The 18,848-nt window shown below is 43.5% G+C and overlaps 1 protein-coding gene across 1 annotated transcript in view; it reads left to right on the forward strand.

Annotated features, from left to right (window-relative positions):
• Positions 1 to 2,979: 2,979 nt before the first annotated feature.
• The window catches only part of MAP2K3 (mitogen-activated protein kinase kinase 3), a 76,921-nt gene continuing 61,052 nt past the window's right edge, over positions 2,980 to 18,848 (forward strand). The window contains exon 1 of the mRNA XM_027874542.1: positions 2,980 to 3,326. Within this exon, the coding sequence (XP_027730343.1) occupies positions 3,311 to 3,326 (16 nt within the window). The 5' untranslated portion in view covers positions 2,980 to 3,310. The remainder of the gene's footprint in view (positions 3,327 to 18,848) is intronic.

An 18,848-nucleotide genomic window follows, 5' to 3' on the forward strand; every position in this document is an offset into this window, starting at 1 on the left:
GCCCTTCTGAGCTTATACTGATCTGCTCAGCCACAGTCAGGCACATCGTACCTTGACCCCAACATAGTAATGTCATTTTGGTTCTCCTCAAGAACAAAGAACAACAACCAATCAACCAATTTAACTTCTGTCAGCGTCAGTTTCCTCATCTGTAAAATGGAGAAAATAATGGCACCTAACTCTCAAGGCTGTTAGGAGGATCAAAATGATATAATATTTGGACAGCACTTTACACAGTGCCTGGGACACTACATAAATGGTAACTATTGTTATTACCATATTGTTGCGGTTCCTCCTTTTACCTATCAAAACCTTTTTTTTTTGACTAGGCAATGGGGTTAAGTAACTTGCCCAAGGTCACACAGCTAGTAAGTGTTAAGTGTCTGAGGTTGGATTTGAACTCAGATCCTCCTGACTCCAGGGCTGGTGCTCTATCCACTGTACCACCTAACTGCCCCCAAAAACCTTCTTTAAGAAAAGAACTAAGGAAGTGAATGAGATATAAAGTTTAATGTGTGAGGGATTTTCATTTTAAAAGGTGACAATTTTTTAGGCTAAGGCAAGGAGGGCCCTAATGGTGGACTTTCAGGCATTAGCTAACTGGTGGGGTATGTATCATTTTGGATAGTGGGCCTTCTTCTCAGTGCTCCAAATAAGCCCTCTATAATTTCATAGCACTTTGCATATACTTGCCATGTACCAGTTGCATTATATTTATGTGTATATAGCAAGTCATTTAACCTCTGCCTTAGTTTCCTCATCTGTAAAATGGGGATAATAGTAACACCTACTTCCCAGGGTTGTTATGAGGATCAAATGAGATAATAGTTGCAAAGTACTTAGCACACTGCCTGGCACATAGAAAATGCTATATAAATCTAAGTTGTTGTCATTGATGTCCAATCATCTCTACTTTTCACAAGATGCTTGAGGCCAAGGAGCTTGTTTTACTTAGCTTTATTCTCCTAGAGATTAGCACATGGCCTTGAACTCAGAAAGTCCTTAATGAATATTAGTTGCATGAACTAGGGAGTTAGTGGAGTAGGCCATCTTGCCAATGTGTAGGTCTGGCTCTGACTATAAACAATGTGGCTCAATCACACTGATGAGTGCTAGAGGAATAATTCTGGAGGGGAGAGGGAGAGATAGAACTGAAGGAGTGAGATTACCCAGATTTTGTATTCTGAGCTGTAGCCTCCTTCTCCTGTCTCAAAGGTGCTTAGCCTCTCTGTCTCACCCCAAGTCATCTCATCCATTGAGGCTTTGTGGTCTGGTGGAGATTCAGAGCCCTGTAGAACAGCATAGAAACTCTCAGGAAATCTCAGCCAGAGGAAGATGACAAAGGAGGTATGGTGTGTGTGTGTGTGTGTGTGTGTGTGCGTGTGTGTGTGTGAGAGAGAGAGAGAGAGAGAGAGAGAGAGAGAGAGAGAGAGAAAGAGAATGAATGAGTCCATGCCAGCTTGAGCTGGTAGACCAGTAGGCCAGGAAAAGCCAAAAAAAATGTTTCTCAGAAAACACATTGGGTTTCTCTGTGTGGTTGGACAATGACAGGTCTAGGTCTATTCTACATTGACAGACTGTTAGAGGGAAGGGAATCTTAAGATAACCTACTCTAATACTGCCTTTAAAAGTGAGGTCAATTCTCTGCGTATATCTAGGAGTATCTATCTGAGTGTGTCTCTTGATCATTATTCTTCACCCTACCTTGGCTCAGGTACCTGAGCTAGACACCTTTATCTCTCAAAACTAGTAATTTTTTTTTTTTAAGACTTAGAACAAATCCTATATCCTCTAGGAAGTATTCCTTAATCACTCTAGTCCACACTAAGTGGCATTTGGGGCTTATCATGCAGGATTTGTGTTGCTTACTCTTTTATCTGTGTCAGTCTTATCTTCTAGCTAGATGGTGAATTTTTAGAAGGTAAGGACTTCATCTTCTCCTCTTCTTCTCTCCAGGGTCTGGCAAAGGGTTCAGCACATGGAAGGTGCTTGAAATAAACACCTATTAATTGAATTTGCAGGCCTGTTTATATGTTATTAAGCATGTTTATTTTGAGTCTGTATTTGTACATGGGTATGTGAGTCATGCCTTCTATACACAACGTAATGGGAAGAGCACTGATTTTGGGGTCTTAAGACTTGATTATGACTCCCAGTTTCAACCCTGACTGGCCTCAAGGGGCACTATGGTCACCTGGGTGGGCAAGTAACTTAATATCTTTGTGTCTTTTTCCTCATCTGAAAAATGGGAATAATGATATTTACATGGAGATCACTTTGCAAACCTTAAAACACTATGTAAATGTCAGCTGTTATTAAAATTTATCAGAGTTAGACGAGCTGGGTATGCCTACCCATCCTGACACTTATTAGCTGTCAGATCTCTCCAAGTCTTTTCCCTTCTTTAAACTTGAGTTTCCATCCTCTCTGACAAATGGGGGGGGGGGTGTGCTGGCTCAGGAGATCCCATTGTTAAATTTTCTGTGTATTTACACCTAGTATATTTGCAAAGGAAGTGAATCAGGACTTGGTTTATTGATTTGTTGACTGTCTAGACTTGAAGAAATTGATGGAGAAAATAATGCAGATTAAACTTTAAAAATGTTTTGTTCTCATATCCTCCCCTCTGGAGAGCCGGTTGTTAAATATTTGCTAGCACATTCGTGCAAAGAGGTCATAATCCTTGCACCATCTACTTCCATCCGCGGTAAGGAAAGCGCTTGACCGAAGTTTGAAAGCGACGGACAGGCAGGCTATTATTAGCTGTACATACCTCACTCTGCCTCCGAGGGCGATTAGGGCGGGTGTTTCGTTCAGGAGGCCTAGCTTTTAAGAGACAGGGGATGTGGCTTCGGGGAACGTGCGGAGAGTCGGCTCTCCATTGGGTGGGTCGGAAAGGGGCGGGGCTTTGCCTCCCGCGGTGCTGTCCCGCTCCCCAGCCTCCCTCCCCGCTGCTGCTCAGTCTGGCTCCGGCGCCGCCCTCAGCGGACGCTCGCGCTCGCCTGTCTGCTAACCCGCAGCCCCTCCGCCCGAAGCTCTCTGTCCGAACCCCGCCAGCCCCCGGAGGCCGGGGGTGGGGATGTGTTGAGAGGAACCCACTCTGCTCCGCCGGTCCAGGGGAGGTGAGGCATGACCCTTCCTGGAAGTGCCGCCGCCGCCGCCGCCACCTGCCGCCCCCGGGACTAGCCGCCCCCGCCGCACTCGTCCGTCGCAGCCCCTGCCTGCCTCCAGCCTCCAGCCTCCAGCCTCCAGCCTCCAGTCTCCAGTCTGCGCCGGCAGCGGAGCCGGGCCCTGAGCCGCCGGCCTCAGCATGTCTCTCTCCAGAGGTAGGTGCAGGGCCTCTGGCCGCTCTCTAGCCGCCCGGAATCTGCGCTCCCGTACCTCCCTCGGCCCCGCTTACCTCTGGCTCCCTTGCACCCTACTGTCCTCACCCCATTCCCCCCCAAGCAGACCTCAGGTTCTCTCCCCAACTCCTTGGCACTCCTCCTGGCTTCTAGTTCTGCAGAGAGCTCCCCTCGTCTTTCCCTTCCCTTCCTTCCTGCTACCCTGAACCCTCCCCCCACCTTCTTCATAGCTGCAAACTTATCTGGAAATTACAATGTCTGTTCCTCCTGCTATCCCCCCTCCCCCAACTCTCCTTCCTTTGCTCCCCAATTTGCATTGATCCTCTCCTGTCTTTTCCAGGCCTCTGTGCCTCCGGTTGACCTACCCTCCTTTCTAAGCTCGATTTGGGGAGTGTTAACCTATCTTATCTAAGCCTTTCAAATTCAATTCCACATAGTCCAGCGTTTATCACTAAACCTTGGTCTCGCCCTGGGAAGTGTGCAACTGCACAGTCCCTTAATTTCTTGAATTGTATTGGGAGAAGCAACGAGTTAGGGGTGTAGGGGAGCATTTTTTGGCATTGGCTCTTGGGATCCACCTCGTGAAGAGCTGGGCTGCCTTGCATTGCTCCCAGGGTAGCAGGCGCTTTCTGGGAAGGCTAAGGACTGTTCTGTTCTCCCCCACCCCCTCCTGGCTCCTTCCTGGAAATTTAGAAAAGGCAGTAGCAACAGAGAAGGATTTGTCATTCTGAGGGGAACTCAGGCCTGTGGGAGAAGCAAGGGAAGGGGCTAGGAGGGAGGATAGGGGGTTATTTTGTGGTAAGGGAAAATGATGATTTGGCATGTCAGTGACTTGTATGAATGTTGAGTCTCTTTAAGTAGTTCCTAACCTGACAGAACAGATTAATGTGTCCTAGCTAACAGGTTTTTCTTTTCTTAATTCACTTACTTTAGCTTGGGGAGCAGAGAGACAGGGGGCTGTTGGATGGGACCTGTTGTAGAGTGGCAGCTTTGCCCAACGGTTTGTAAGCCCACTATTAGTGCCCAGTAAATTAGGATCTTGGGGAGACAGCAACAAGTTCCTGGCCCTGTTTGGGTTTGCTTCCTGAAGATTGCGAAAAGGGGGGAAGCCCTAGGAAGCAGGTTTCTCATTTGATCCTTCACTGGAAAATACACAGCAGGGGAAAATATGCACTGTAGTCTGTGTTGGTCATCAGTCGGGTGGGATGAATGTGTCATCATTTAGATTTCTGCCACCTTAGGTTTCCGTGACTTGAGCACTGAAGTATGGATTGGCTGGGGGCTGTACATTATTGAGGTCAGCAAGATTTTAAACTGTAATTATGTCTTACATAAATGGGGATGCCAGATACCTGACCGTTGCCCAACTGTTCATGAGTAACAATTGAAATACTCGGTGAAGAAGCATGAAGGAGCCAGCACGTGTGTGCCAGAGAATAACATGCTTTTCATAGTTCTGAAGGTATTTCAAAGATGTTAAATAAGAGACTTCTCTGAACATTCTTTGTAAGTGGTCATTGGAAAACAAATGAATTTATTTTGTAGAAGGGAAGCTTTTTAGCATAGGAAGATCAGTTTCATAACCCAGCCGGGGTTCAAGTCTTTTGTAATTAGGGTTTGATGAGAGCAACTGGCTTTAAATGATGATTACGGTTGCCTAGGGAGAGAAGTAAACAGGTTATGATGTTTGGTGTCTTCGAAAAAGAGAGAGAGAAATGATTTAATACCTGGCTGTCCCAAGAGCATGTTCAGAAGACTGGGACGCTTGCTTTGTCCATCACTAAGGTATTATAAACAGGTTACTCTGTCTGGAGATAAAATTGACTCTGGCACTCCTACTGATGTGCTAAGCTTTTCAAGGTCTCTTTTGAAGGTAGCCCAAGTTAATCTGTCATACCAATCTTTGGCTTTCTTCTTTTCCTGTCTTAATAAAAAGCTCTAAGATGTTAGGTCTGAGCAGAGCAACCTTTTCCTGACATAGGAGTGTGTGTCATCGGTTTGAACCTATGAATGGCACTGTGACCTCTTCTGATTCTTACCCCCAGTGGGAATTGATTCTAGACCAGTTCTTTGGCATCTCTTCACAGATGGGAGGGATGCAAAAGAGCAGCGAAATAAACCTTGAAACAGGCTGCTGCACAGCTGGCTTTCCAATTTTGCTTTGGGAGTGTGGAGCTCCCCACTCTGTGGACTCCTAGGAATTTGAACAAAAATAGGGAGTGGTTGTCGCTTGACCTTAAGACTTTTCTTTGGTTTTAAGTCATTGAGCTTACTCCTTTGCAACTGACAGGGCACACCTTTTTGGGGGGGGGAGAAGAGGTAGCTCTGTGGGGTTAAGTGCATTTTGAAAGCTTTCTGCAAAAGTGCAGCCTAGCTTGCTTAGCAACTGTATTTTAAGATCTGGTTTGTTTGATACTCTTTCTCTTTAAATGTTACAACTTTAGTAAAGTGGAGAGCTGTTGCATTTGCAAAAGATAAATCTCTGTCACAGTTTAGCAGATTTATAAATTCCTTTGAAGTTGTCACCCTGGTGGAGGATTGTCTTGCCCAGGACTATGTCACCCCCAAGTCAAATTACATAAGGTGAAAATAAAACCTTCAGGGAGAAAAAAATCTCCCTCCATAGTCCTTCTGTGAGAGCTCTTTTCTAGGGACCTGAACCTGTTTCTGAATTTATAGGCTGATGACCAGCAGACTTACCACTTTGTCTTTAACCTTTTTTTTTTTTTGCCTTGGGCTCTGTCTGACATAAGAGTGTGTCATGGACCCAGAAATACATGGCACTTCAACTCTGCTGCTTTTTTTTCCTTGATGGCAGCTAAGGAGATGCAAAATTGAATGGTGGAGGTAACAACACTGAGGGGAACTTCCCCCTCCCTTTGCGTGACGCACAGGAAGCACTATATCAGGGTGCCTGTGACTTGGGGTTTTCATTGAGCAGAGTTCTTAAACTGCATTTTTTTTTCAAGTGGGAAAAAGTGGACTCCAGCTTCCTGTGTAGCCAAGGTATGAATCAGCAGCAATAAAATGCTACTGAATGGGGTTGCTGACTCACAGGCAGAACATGCATGTTGGAACCAGCCTCTTGACACAACAGGGTTGGATTGACTGCTTAAAAGGGTGATGTTTCTATCCCTCCCGGCCCCTCACCCCCACTCCCCCATAGATTCCCTTTCTAGGACTCTTGTTTCCTGGCTCCATCTGGCTAGAGCCCTGCTTTCCACTTGAGCAGCCTCTCCCTTCCCATTTCAATAACCCTGATGCCATTCAATAGTCTCTTCTGTGGGCTGAGCCTGTGTCTTCTTTGGGAGAGCTTCCCCAAATTGAAAAGAGTGATTGCTGGTTTCATCTTGCACACGTTCCCCTCCTTTGGGCAGAAAATAGTGACATCCTTACCTCACTCTGTCCCAAGGCATTCCTGCTAATGTGTGGTCCTTCACTCTGCGAAATCAAATTTTTTTAGCTCAGAAGCCTTCTGTAAGTGCAGAAAAATGATGATGAAATATCTTCCTATTAGGTCATCATCATGGCATCAAAGATTTAGAACTGGAAGGGCCCTTGGAGTTCATCTAATCCAGCTTCCTCATTTTACAGAAGAGGATCATGAAGCCCTGAGAAGTTAATGAACTTGCCTGTGGTATTCGATAGGTAGCAGAACTGGGATTTGAACCCATGTCCCCTGACTCTGTTGTTATCACTGCGCCACACTGCCTTTTCCCAAGTGCACAAGAAAAATAATTTAGGATTTCATAACCTAAGTCTTTTTTGGCTATGGACAGACTAACTCCTAAAGGGATTGCTTTTAGGATTCGTGCTTTTCTCCCCTGATCCCCAAATTCCAGGCATGCAGTCTTGTGGTTTAAGTCTCTCAGTCTGATTACTTCACTTTTGGATGAACTATTGCTAAGTACAGATGTGAAAACCTTTGCCTGAGCACAAGGATTGTGAAGGTAGCAGGGCAGCCTTCTGCTTTGCCTTTATTGAGGTAACTAGGTTATACAACCTAGGGCAATGTTATATGGGAGTGAATGAGGGAAAGGGGAAGGGACCCAAGTAAAGCAAAGAATGATGCTATGCACAACCTCCATCGTGCCTTGGAGGTCTCTCCCACTGGGCCATCGCTGTCCCCTGGCCTTGCCTGTTTAAGTCAGACCCAATCTGTTCCTGATATTTCCTGTTGCTGACTCCTTCCTCTTTGCTCTTAACTAGCAGTAATCATAGAAATCCCCAAAAAGCAACAGTATAAAAGCAGGATGTGAACAGGACCAAGGGCAGGGTGGCACAAAGGTACAGGCCTTTTTATTTTATTTTTTATTTTTTTGCCTTTTTGGTGAGGCATCAGGGTTAAGTGACTTGCCCAGGGTCACACAGCTAGTGTCATGAGTCTTGAGGCCGGATTTGAACTGAGGTCCTCCTGACTCCAAGGCCAGAACTTATCCACTGTGCCACCTAGCTGCCCTAAATTAAGGGTTTTTTTGTTTTTGTTTTTGTTTTTTGTTAGGCAATTGGGGTTAAGTGACTTGCTCAGGGTCACACAGCTAGTAAGTGTCAAGTGTTTGGTCTGAGGTCGAATTTGAACTCAGGTCCTGCAGGCCCTTTTTAAAAGGCCAAATGTGGGGGCAGCTAGGTGGCGCAGTAGAGAGCACTGGCCCTGGATACAGGAGGACCTAAGTTCAAATCCGGCCTCAGACACATAACACTTATTAGCTCTAAGACCCAGGGCAAGTCACTTAAACCCATTACCTAACTGGAAAAAAAAAAAAAGCCCCAGTGTGAGCAAGACAATAACTGGCCAGTTCTTGACTTTATCTCACTGGTAGATAGCTTTCTTTGGAAAGCTTCAGTCCCTAGTGCTGCTGTGGTCAGTCATGTCTCCTTGTGTTTAATTAATAACATGTGTCTTGAGCTTTTGATTCCCGATGGGAGGTGCTGTATCATTTCCAGATTACAGTGCTTTTGGCTGAGTTGAGCTCCAGTAACTTTTCCCCTGTCTCTCATTGAGTTCTTTCCATCTCAGATGCCAAGTCACACCTGGACTATTTGGTTAGTCTCCTGACTCCCCAGTTGTCAGCACTCCTGGACACACTTAGATAGGGATTCTTAAAACACCACTTCTTTCATGTTATGCTGCTGCTGAAGACCCCATTGCTTATGGGAGAAAGTCCAAACCCTGAACATTCAGGACCCTCTATTGTCAGTTAGGAGATTTTTGGTACATAGTAGATTTGAAGTGAGGAGATCTGGGTTAAGATCTCAGCTCTGTTACTTTAGACAAGTCACTTCATGTATCTGGGCCTCAGTTTCCTCATCTGTCAAGTGAAAGATTTGGATTAGATAATCCAAAGCCTACTATTACTTATTAGGGCCCCACTATTTAGTCAACAAACCACAGTTTGGTTCTGATGTGTCTTTTCAGCCTTTGCTGGCTATTTCCCAGACTAAGTCTTATTCTAACCAGGCTGAGTTTCCTCACTGCACCCCAAACATACCATGCTCATTTCTACCTCCACGCCTTTGCTCATGCTGTTTGCCCCACTGGGCTTACCTCTTTTCCTTTTCTTTGACCCGTGAGTCCTAGACCTATCTTTGAAGTCTTACCTTCCCCATGAAGCTGGCCCTGACCTTCAAATCTCACTGGGATAGCTCCATTCTCTGAACTCCTATAATCTTTACTGAAGCTAAGCTTGGATTTGGTTCAGTAATGAATACCTGCTAATCATGGGGCATGGCCATGCTCATTCTGCATTTAATCCTATGCTGCTCTGAGTTGTTGTTTAACTGGTGTGTGCCTTGTCTCCTTAATGCTGGTGTAATCTTCTAGAGGGCAAGGGCCACGTAGTATACTTTGTAACCCATAGCAGAGCACTGTGTACGGGGCATAGGGATGGCACAGTTCATGCCCTTGGCAGCTCATGTCATAGACTCACCTAGTTGGTTGCTCCCAGTTGGCTTGGTGTATCTGGTAATGAGGAAGATGGAAGTCCAGGATTGGATTAATTTGACTCCCTCCCCTCTTCCACTCACCCCCTCCTTTCCTGGTTCTTGGAATCTTTTTGCTTAGGTTACTGTGAGGGGGAAGGATTTACATTTGGATTATTGATCTTATTATAAAATTGTAGATTTCGGAAGCTCATGGAGTTTAATCACACCAAATTGCAGATCTCTTTCTGCTATGCATTGTATCACCCAATAGAATGCAAGTTTCTTGAAGCCGTTTTTTTCTTTTCTTTTTTCTTTCTTTCTTTTCTTTTCTTTTCTTTTCTTTTCTTTTTTGCATTTGTGTACAGTGCCTAGTGCATCGAACTTATTAAATGTGTGTTGATAGGGAGATTAACCCAGAGAAATGAACTTGCTTCTGGCTGCATAGTAACACAGCCAAGATTTGAATGTAGAACCTTTGACTCCAAATTCAGTGCTTTCTTTTCTTTTCTTTTTTGGACACAATTGGTTAAGTGACTTGCCCAGGGTCACACAGCTATTAAGTGTGTGAGGCCGGATTTGAACTCAAGTCCTCCTGACTCCAAGGCCAGTGCTCTATCCACTGTACCACCTAGCTGCCCCAAATTCATTGCTTTCAAGTGTACCATTTCTTCGTTTAAGATGGTCTGTTTTATTGTTGCTCCATCCCCAAGATGCCAAGTACAATTTTAGCTTTGGAGTCAATCTGTCTGTCTGTCTGTCTGTCTTTTGATGAGCACAGTTATGTTCTCAAGGACCAAGGACCTCCAGCCACTATTTTTTTTTTTTTGCCATAGGACTTCTTCAGTATGAGTTTCTGGTTTTTTTTTCTCCTCTTGGCAGTTTTCCCCAGGAATATTTTCATTCACCCTGCAGGATATGGCATTGTATATGGAATTCTAGCTGCCCCCCACCTGAGAAACCTATGAAACTTGTCACTGAGGAACCCCCAGCCACCAAATAGACTAATGCAAACATTATGTGTCACTTTGCTTCTTGAGATACTGCAGTAGCTTCCTATAAGCTGTCACAGGAGTCAACATCCTGGAGCCCAAGTATAAAAGCGACATATACAAGCTTCTGTGGTACAAAGACTGGTTATTCCCTTTTATTCACCCCCAGCCATTTGTGACAGTTTCCCCAGCTCTGGTGTTTGAGAGGATTAGTAGGAGACCTTTGGTCATAGGAGCACAGGAGAAGAGCAGGTGTTGTTAGCTTGGTGCCCCTTTTTAAGAAAGATACCTGACCCCTTGCTGAGGTATCACACCAAAACATCAGGCTCACAGAATTGGAGCTGGAAGGAACTTCTTGATTGGGGGTTCCATGGATAGATTTCATGGAGTCCATGAATTTGGATGGGGGGGAAATGACATCTTTTTTTTTTTTTTGGGGCAAGACAATGGGGGGTGGGGTTGAGTGACCTATCCAGGGTCACATAGCTAGTGAGTGTTACATGTGTGAGTCTGGATTTGAACTCAGGTCCTCCTGACTTCAGGGTCGGTGCTCTATCCACTGTGCCACCTAGCCACCCCTTTCCTTTCTAGTTTTGTGAAATCATATAAGTTTGCCATCTATGCTTTTATCCAGGTCATTGCTAACTGAGCAGAGGACCAAGACAGATTCCTGGGGCACTCCCTTGGTGGTCTTCCTTCGATAATAGAATTCTTTGCCCTGTGAGACATGCTCACTGGAGGTCTCCAGGCAGAGGTTGAATGACCACATGTCAGGCATGTTGCAGTTCTCGATGCAGGTTGAACTAATTGACTACTGAGCTCTCTTCCAGTTCTAAATTCTGCGATATGTTGACACTGATTATGATTTTTGGGGTTTAGTCACTCAGCGTAATTTGAAACCACCTAACAGTGTTGTTATCTAACCTACATCTCTCCATCTTATCCATGATGACATTGTGAGACCTTTTGTCAGCTCTCTTACTGAAATCCTGGTATGTGATGTCTATGGCATTTCCCTGATCTTGTCTGGTAAACATTAAAAAAAAAAATAAGGAAATGAGCTTAATCTGGCATGACCTGTTCTTTATGAACTCATGATGATGGCTTTTAAGTGATCAACACTTATCCTTGTAAGTACTCGAAAATGATTTTTTTAAATAAGTAAAACACAGAATATAATAGACAAGTATTGAATATATTATGTATAATATATGTGTATAATTTAACTGTAAGTGTATATGTTATATAAATATAAGTGTATAAAATAAAATAATAGAATAAACAAGTATATACAATATACAAGTATCTAGATATTTTAAATACACACATACACATATATATCTCACCTCTGGTAAATGTGAAACTGACAATAGAAATCACATGATTTGATCACTTGTATTGTTATTTTCATAAGTAATGCCTGGCACTGAGCTAAGTGCTAGGGTTAAAAATATAAGCAAAAAGGAGAGTCCCTAGTCTCAAAGAATTTACATATTCTGGTTTTTTTTTTAAGGCAGTTGGGGTTAAGTGACTTGCTCAGGGTCACACAGCTAGTAAGTGTCTGAGACCAGATTTGAACTCAGGTTCTCCTGAGTCCAGGACTGGTGCTCTATCCATTGGGTCACCTAGCTGCCCCATCAATTCTATTCTGATGATATTACTTGTGTATTGGGATAGTGGAAGATAGCACTTAAAAGGGACCTTTTGTAAAGCAGGGATAGGGGCAGTACCTGCACTTGGGCTGTTGTTGTTTGTCCGATGTGAAGGAGGTAGGGAAGTCTGGAGAGAGAATAGGGGGAGTGGAAACATGCATAGGCTGGGCACCTGTGAAACAGTGGGCTAGACCAGGGATTGACCAGTCAGAGAGAGTGCCTCAGGCTGGAGACACCATTGAATCATAGCTCTACAGCTGGAAGGGACCTAAGAGACCCTTTAATCCACCCTGCTAATTTTATATATGAAGAAACTGAGGCCCAGAAATTAAGTGACTTGCTTAATTAAGGTTACACAGATAGTAAGTATTGGAAGTAGAATTTGAACCCATATCCTCTTATTCCAGAGTCAGAGCTGTTTCTACAAGGCATACTATCACCAAGGGATTCTTTCTGTCTGGGAAGGATTTTATATTAGCAAAAATCATAGATTTCCCTTAGAATGAGTATGAGATAGAGCTTAGAGAATGTCAGTTCTAACCCTGTCATTTTATAGGTGGAAAGACTTGTCCACAGTCATGAAGCTAGCCAAGTAATCCATGAAGGTAAGAGTAGAGCTCAGCTCTACTCTATTGATTCATAGTACATTCTTCTTACTTGTATTGGAAGCACATTATCAGGTGCTTCCTCTAATGGACCATTTCTCAACACGGCTTCTCCATTCAGCCAAGGTCATCTGCCCACAACTCACTAAATCTCATGTCCCCGGCACCTTAACTTAGCTCCTCCTTCCTCTTGGAATACCCTCCTTCCTCTTTTTTTCTCTTTTACTAGTTCATGCAAGTCAGTCAGTCCAGAAGTTGATAATTAGTGTTTGTGATTTCTTCCAAGACTTCAGAGAAGCCTTTCTTTGACTAATTCTACTCTATTTGGGTTAATCTTACTTACCCTTCACCCTCCCCCTCCCCCCACACACTTAGGCATAACTTACATTAATTATCCTATCTTGCCTTTACTCACATGTTGCTTTGCAAATGTTCCCTGTTTATACAAATAGGGATGTATGTACATTTTGTCTCATTCACTGCTGTCGATCATAATTTCTTTGAGGACTGGATGTTCTTTGAGCATATCCCATGTAAGATCCTTAACTGGTATTAAGAAAATAGGATGTTTTTGAAATGATGTTATAGGGACAGTCAACTCTTCAGGGAAAACATTGTCAGTGTTCTAAGTAAGTACTTGGTCTGAGGATGTTACCGTAGAGTTTCATGATTTTACGATGTTGTTCAGTTATAATGGATTAGTGAGGTTATGTACCATTTTTGGCCAGGGTGCATGCAGGTTCACAGAGTCACACGATGCCAGAGTTCAAGAGACATCAGAACTCATCTGGTATAACCCTGGAATCCTACTTCCCCACTGCATTATCCCTGGTCAATGGTCATCCAGTTTCTGCTCTACTGCTTTCTGTGATTCAGAGAGCTTCCTCTATGTAAGACATTCCATTCTATTGTTCTACTGCTCTAAATATTAGGAGGCTTTGTCCTTGTACTGAGCTGAAATCTCTCTCCTTGGAACTTTTTCACATTCCCTAATCCTTGCATGACTTTAAAAAATCCTCCAAGCTTTTCTTTTATTTGATTTTAGGATTTTTTTGGGGCAGCTAGGTGATACAATGGATTAGAGCCCGGGCCCTGGAGTCAGGAAGACCTGAGTTCAAATCCAGCCTCAGATACTTACTAGCGGTATGACCCTGGGAAAGTCACTTCACCCTGTTTGACTCAGTCTCCTCATCTATAAAATGAACTGGAGAAGGAAATGGCAAACCACTACAGTATCTTTGCCAAGAAAACTCTAAATGGGGGCATGAAGAATTGAACGTGACTGAAACGACTGAACAACAAAAAACAACAATGATTTTTGTAGCATTTCCATTTATTACTTAATTTCTTTGAGTGTATTATTTATCCCACTGAGTATAATCTCTCAGCTTATCTTGTCTGGTTTGTTTTTATATCTGTTTTGCTCCTGGTACTTTAGCAGATTCATTTGTTCTACTCTGTGTTTAAATTGAATTGTATTAACTCTCTTTGCTCATTTTAAAATGTTGGTTCTTTTCTTTTTTAGTGTTGTTTCTCCCTGTTTCTGTCTGTCTGTCTCTGTCTCGGCTTAGATTAATCTCATCTCTATAACGTCCACCTCTTGGTCCTAGTTCTACCTTGTTGCTGCATAGAATTAACTCACTTCCTCTTCCAGGTGATGGTTCTTCACATACTTGGAAGACAAATTTCACAGATTTGCCTCTGGGATGGGGTTGGAGATCTTTTTTTTCCTCTGAGTGAAACAGCTTGATTTGTTTCATTCATCTGCTTTTTTAAATATAAATGTTCTTTCTTATTGTGAACTTAACAGACATGAACATTTCAATACAAAAAGAACAGAAAAGAGAATAGGATGTGAAACTGTAAATTTCTGTAACATATAGTTTGTTTTTTAAAGTACACATACTAACTTTAACAGGTTAGTAACTGCCCTGCTTGACTGTGTCCCTTTCTGACCTTCCTTTTGCTCTCTTCTCTGTATTTTAAAACATATTTCATTGTAGCTGGGTTGGTTTTTGTTTTTTTTGCATCCTTGTTACTGCCCATTAACTCTTCTCCTCCCCCACCCATAGAAGTCCTCCCTTGTAACAAGTACATTCTTTTTTTTTGTAAATGGTATTTTATTTTTTCCAATTACATGTAAAGATAGTTTTCAATATTCATTTTTTATAAGATTTTGAATTCCAAATTTTTCTCCCTCCTCCCCAATATGGCAAACAATCTGATCTATATCATGTTATACATGTGCAATTGTTGTAACAAGTATATTCAAGCAAAACATTGGCTATGTCTGAAACTATGTTTCATTCTACACTGGGTGGTCCATCTCCTCTCTGCTTAGAGGTGGGAAGCAGGCTTTCTTGTCTCTCTTCTGAAGAAAGGACTGGTCACTGTATCGACCAGAGTTCTGAAACCATATTTCTTTTTTTTTAGGCAATTGGGGTTAAGTGACTTGCCCAGGGTCACACAGCTAGTAATTGTCAAGTGTTTGGTCTGAGGCCAGATTTGACCTCAGGTCCTCCTGACTTAAGGGCCGGTGCTCTATCCACTGCGCCACCTAGCTGCCCCTGGTGAAGCCGTATTTCTTGACAATATCATACTTCACTTGTTTGTGTAAAGCTTGGTTTCCAGACCCTTCACTGGGGACCGTCCTCTTTTCTCACTCCAGTTTGTAAGTATCTCTCTTATGATGATTTGCTCTGGAAATTCCATTTGTAGCCTGACCAGAAGAGTCTGGACTAATTCTCACCTACTTCTTTCTGGGTGTTATATTTCTCTTTATGCATGGGATTGAATCAGCTTTTTTTGGTAACCACATCATAGTGTTGACTCATTGAGCTTATTTTAAGTAAATAGCCCATTAAGGATGGAATTCCTGGATGGGAGCTTAGGGGATGGGTGCTAGAAAGGAATTCCTTTCCTTTTGTGCTTTGTCTTTGAGATGATGCTTTCCTTTTATCCTTTAATTCTGGCCTTCTGGTTTCTGTACTGCCCCACCACTCCTTGCTGGGACCAGGGTTTTCCAGCATTCCATACCTCTGGGTGATCAGGTTGGCCAGCATCCGGCACCTTAACAAATTGGGGGCTGATTTGCAGCCTGCTGAGGATTGGCCAGAAGTGTGAGCCAGACTTGCTAGGACTAGCCTTTTGAAGTGGGGACTTTGCAGCAGGGAGCATGTTCTGTGTGGGACCATTGTCTGACAGAGGCAGGATATTGTATTGCACCTGCAGGCTTGGCTAGGCAGCTGCTTGAAGGCTGATCAGAGTCTGGATGACTGCTGGCCCTGCAAAATGATATCTTCGGCTCCCAATTCAGATAGTGTGACTACAGCTCACCAGAGCTCAGTGACAGATGAGAGCTTGGCTGCTGCAGGAGGCAGGGTTAGAAGTACCAGCCTATGCTCCCAAGTCCTGGCCTTTATTGGGACCCGAAAGAGTAAGTGTAGGACTTCCTCTAGTGCCTGGGGCAAGACCTTAAGACCTTGTCAAGGAATGTTTTCCCCTCCCCTCTCTCCCACCATGGAAACCAGATGTTTGCAGAGAGTAGGACTTGGGACCTTCAGCAGAGCACCCTGTCCCTTTCCTGGCTGTTTCCGGGAGATTTCTTTAATGATTTACAGGGTGAGGCACACATATGGAAGGAGGTCATCTCAGTTGAAGGTGCCAAGTTCTGTTCTTGGCAAGAATCTGATCTCCCTCCCTTAGGTTAAGGAGCTGCCAAGGCCTCTGTGTGTAGCCTTTGAAATCCCAGCTTTTTAAGCAAGAGATTTTTTCTTCAGGCAGGTGGGCCATTGGTAGTCACACAGTGGGACACAGGACCCACATACAAGAAGAAATCAGGGGCTCCGGCCATGGCAGCAAGATACCAATTCCCAGTGTGAAACAGTAGGGATCAGGAACTCAGTGATCTCTCCCTACAGGCACCATGTTTCCTGCTGGTTTCTGAGTTCTGGCCTGGTGCCATGAGTCATTGGGCTAGAGTCTCTAGGATCAGGGGTGTAGGTGACAGTGGTCAGGGCTGTTAGCTAGATGGTATGTGTGTGTGTGTGTGTGTCTGTGTGTGTAAGCACATGCATGTACATGGAGCACATGCAGGGAACACCTTTTGTCCTGATGAGAGAATATTCTGCTGCATTCATGTTATCAAGGGATTTGGAACTGAATGTTTTCTTCCCTACAATTTTTTTTTTAAAGGAAAGTAACTGGTACTGATGTTTTACCTGTCAGTGTAACAAAGAAATACATAAAAATATAAAAAGTAGCTTGATAAATTTTATTAAGAGACTAAGAAGATAACATTTCTCAATTTGGCAGAGGGTGGGATGTGAGATAGAGAGAAAATAGATTTTTTATAATTGGGGAAAAAAAAGATAATATTTCTTAAAGGTCCCAGGAAAGGGGTGGACTAAAAGAAACCTCTCATTCTTTTACATAATAGTCAAACTATAGGGGCTTAGACCCCTATAGAGAGAAGAAATAAAGGGAGAGGAGGTCAGATCTTTGCAAATAAAGATGTATTCTCTATTCCTTTCCAAAGGCAGGATCTGAATAGACACAAATACAATAAGCTCCAGACTGCTGGATTAGTGGATTTCATAAGGGGTATGTGGAAGGGCAGGTCATCCCCCTTCCCACCCTCTTTGCTGTTTTAGCCCACTGCTGGAGCTTTCCTCTGAAGCCCAGCAGTATCGAATGAACAATGCCCTTCTCCCCTTGAAACAGGGAATTGGCCTCCCTGGTTTAAAATGGAAGGACAAAAGAACCAGTACTAGGTAGCTGTTGTTTGCTCTCTTTGAGTATGGTCCTTGGCAGTAATCCCACTGGGTGTGTGCTCTTACTGAGTAGGTCCTCATTATGGGCTCTCTCCCAGCTCCTTTACCCCAGAGGGTCCAGGATTAGATTAAAACATTTAAACAAACAAACAAACATACATATATGGTGTGTGTGTATGTCTGCATATATGTATTTGCCTATTTGCCTGGTGGCCTTCTTTATATATGTATAGGGGATGGGGGGGTGTCATTCTGCAATTTGGGAGCCTTTTTTGAAATCTAGGAGCCCTTTCTGCAAAAAGAGAAGTTAGGATTTCTCCAGAAATTTCTTCACCTCCCCCCCCCCCCCTTTCCTTCAGCTCTTCCCCATTACCTTTGGTTAGTGAGAAAGTTACTCACTGTTCTTACTCAGTAAAGATATTGTAATTGGCTGGGGAATGCCCAATCTACTAGGAACTCAGTCTAGGACACATGTATGTGTTTGGCAGATGGTCTTTGGGATGGCAGGGTTTTTTTTTTTTAATTAAAAAAAATTTTTTTGGCAGGGAAGTTTCACTTGTTTCAGAGAACCACATTTCTTGCAGCAGGTGTGTGACTCAGAAAGGCTGGGATATGAGTATGTGTTGGTCAAAAGATGTCACCTGGAAGGCTCTATCCTCATGAGTTTGTGCATTCCTGGGTTTAAAAAAAAAGTTGTTTTTTTAATGGTGAAAGGTGAATAGGTTTGTGTTTAAATGTTAGGCATTTTTCTGTGGTTGATAATTTTTGTCAGCCCTTCAAATTCACTTTTTTTGGGATGAAGACATTTGGAACAAAATGTACAATAGTTGTTTATGTGCATGGGAACTGTATAGGGTTTGCCTCCAAAAACTCACTTGAAGCTATCTGGTCGAATGTCAGCCTGTGGGTCCAGGGAGCTGAGTCAGAGTGAGACTATGTAGGGACTCTCCTTCTTTTTCCCCTCCTGTGGTTTAAGGGCTTAAGAAGCCCAGCTGGGTACCTGTATTGTATTTCGAAGGGATACTAGACACAAGATGTGATGAGAAAACTGCAGATCCCCAAGAGCTGCCATTTTTTCTGAGGACCAGGTGTTTGCAGTTAGTAGCCTTAGGGCAAAGAGTTCCCTTTCCTCACCCTAGTTTCTAAATCAGAGTGGAGGAAGCAAGAAACCCAGGTATATCAAAGAGGAGAAATGTGGGGAAAGCAGAATTCTGTAGCTCAAAGTTACTTAGGCAAGAATCTCTTGGATGCATGCTGTGGTGGGTAAAACTTTGACCTGGGTTTCGAGAGACCTGGGCTCTAGTCCCTCCCCCCCACTACTTGTCATCCTGGACAAATCATCAAATGGTTTGTTTTTACAGAACAAATCTTTTTGATTAAGGGAATTCATTCTGTGAAGTTTGGAAATGGTCAGAGGGCCGCACTTGAGGACCTAAGAGGGCCACGTATGGCCTTGAGCCCGCAGGTTCTCCAACCCTGAAACTCTCTGGGCCTATAAAGTGTTTTCTCATCTTAAAGATGAAGTAATTAGGTCCTTTCCCATTTAAAATAACTTCTGTGATTG

Source organism: Vombatus ursinus, unplaced genomic scaffold (assembly GCF_900497805.2).
Source record: "Vombatus ursinus unplaced genomic scaffold, bare-nosed wombat genome assembly UNPS02014807.1, whole genome shotgun sequence".
NCBI lineage: Eukaryota > Metazoa > Chordata > Mammalia > Diprotodontia > Vombatidae > Vombatus > Vombatus ursinus.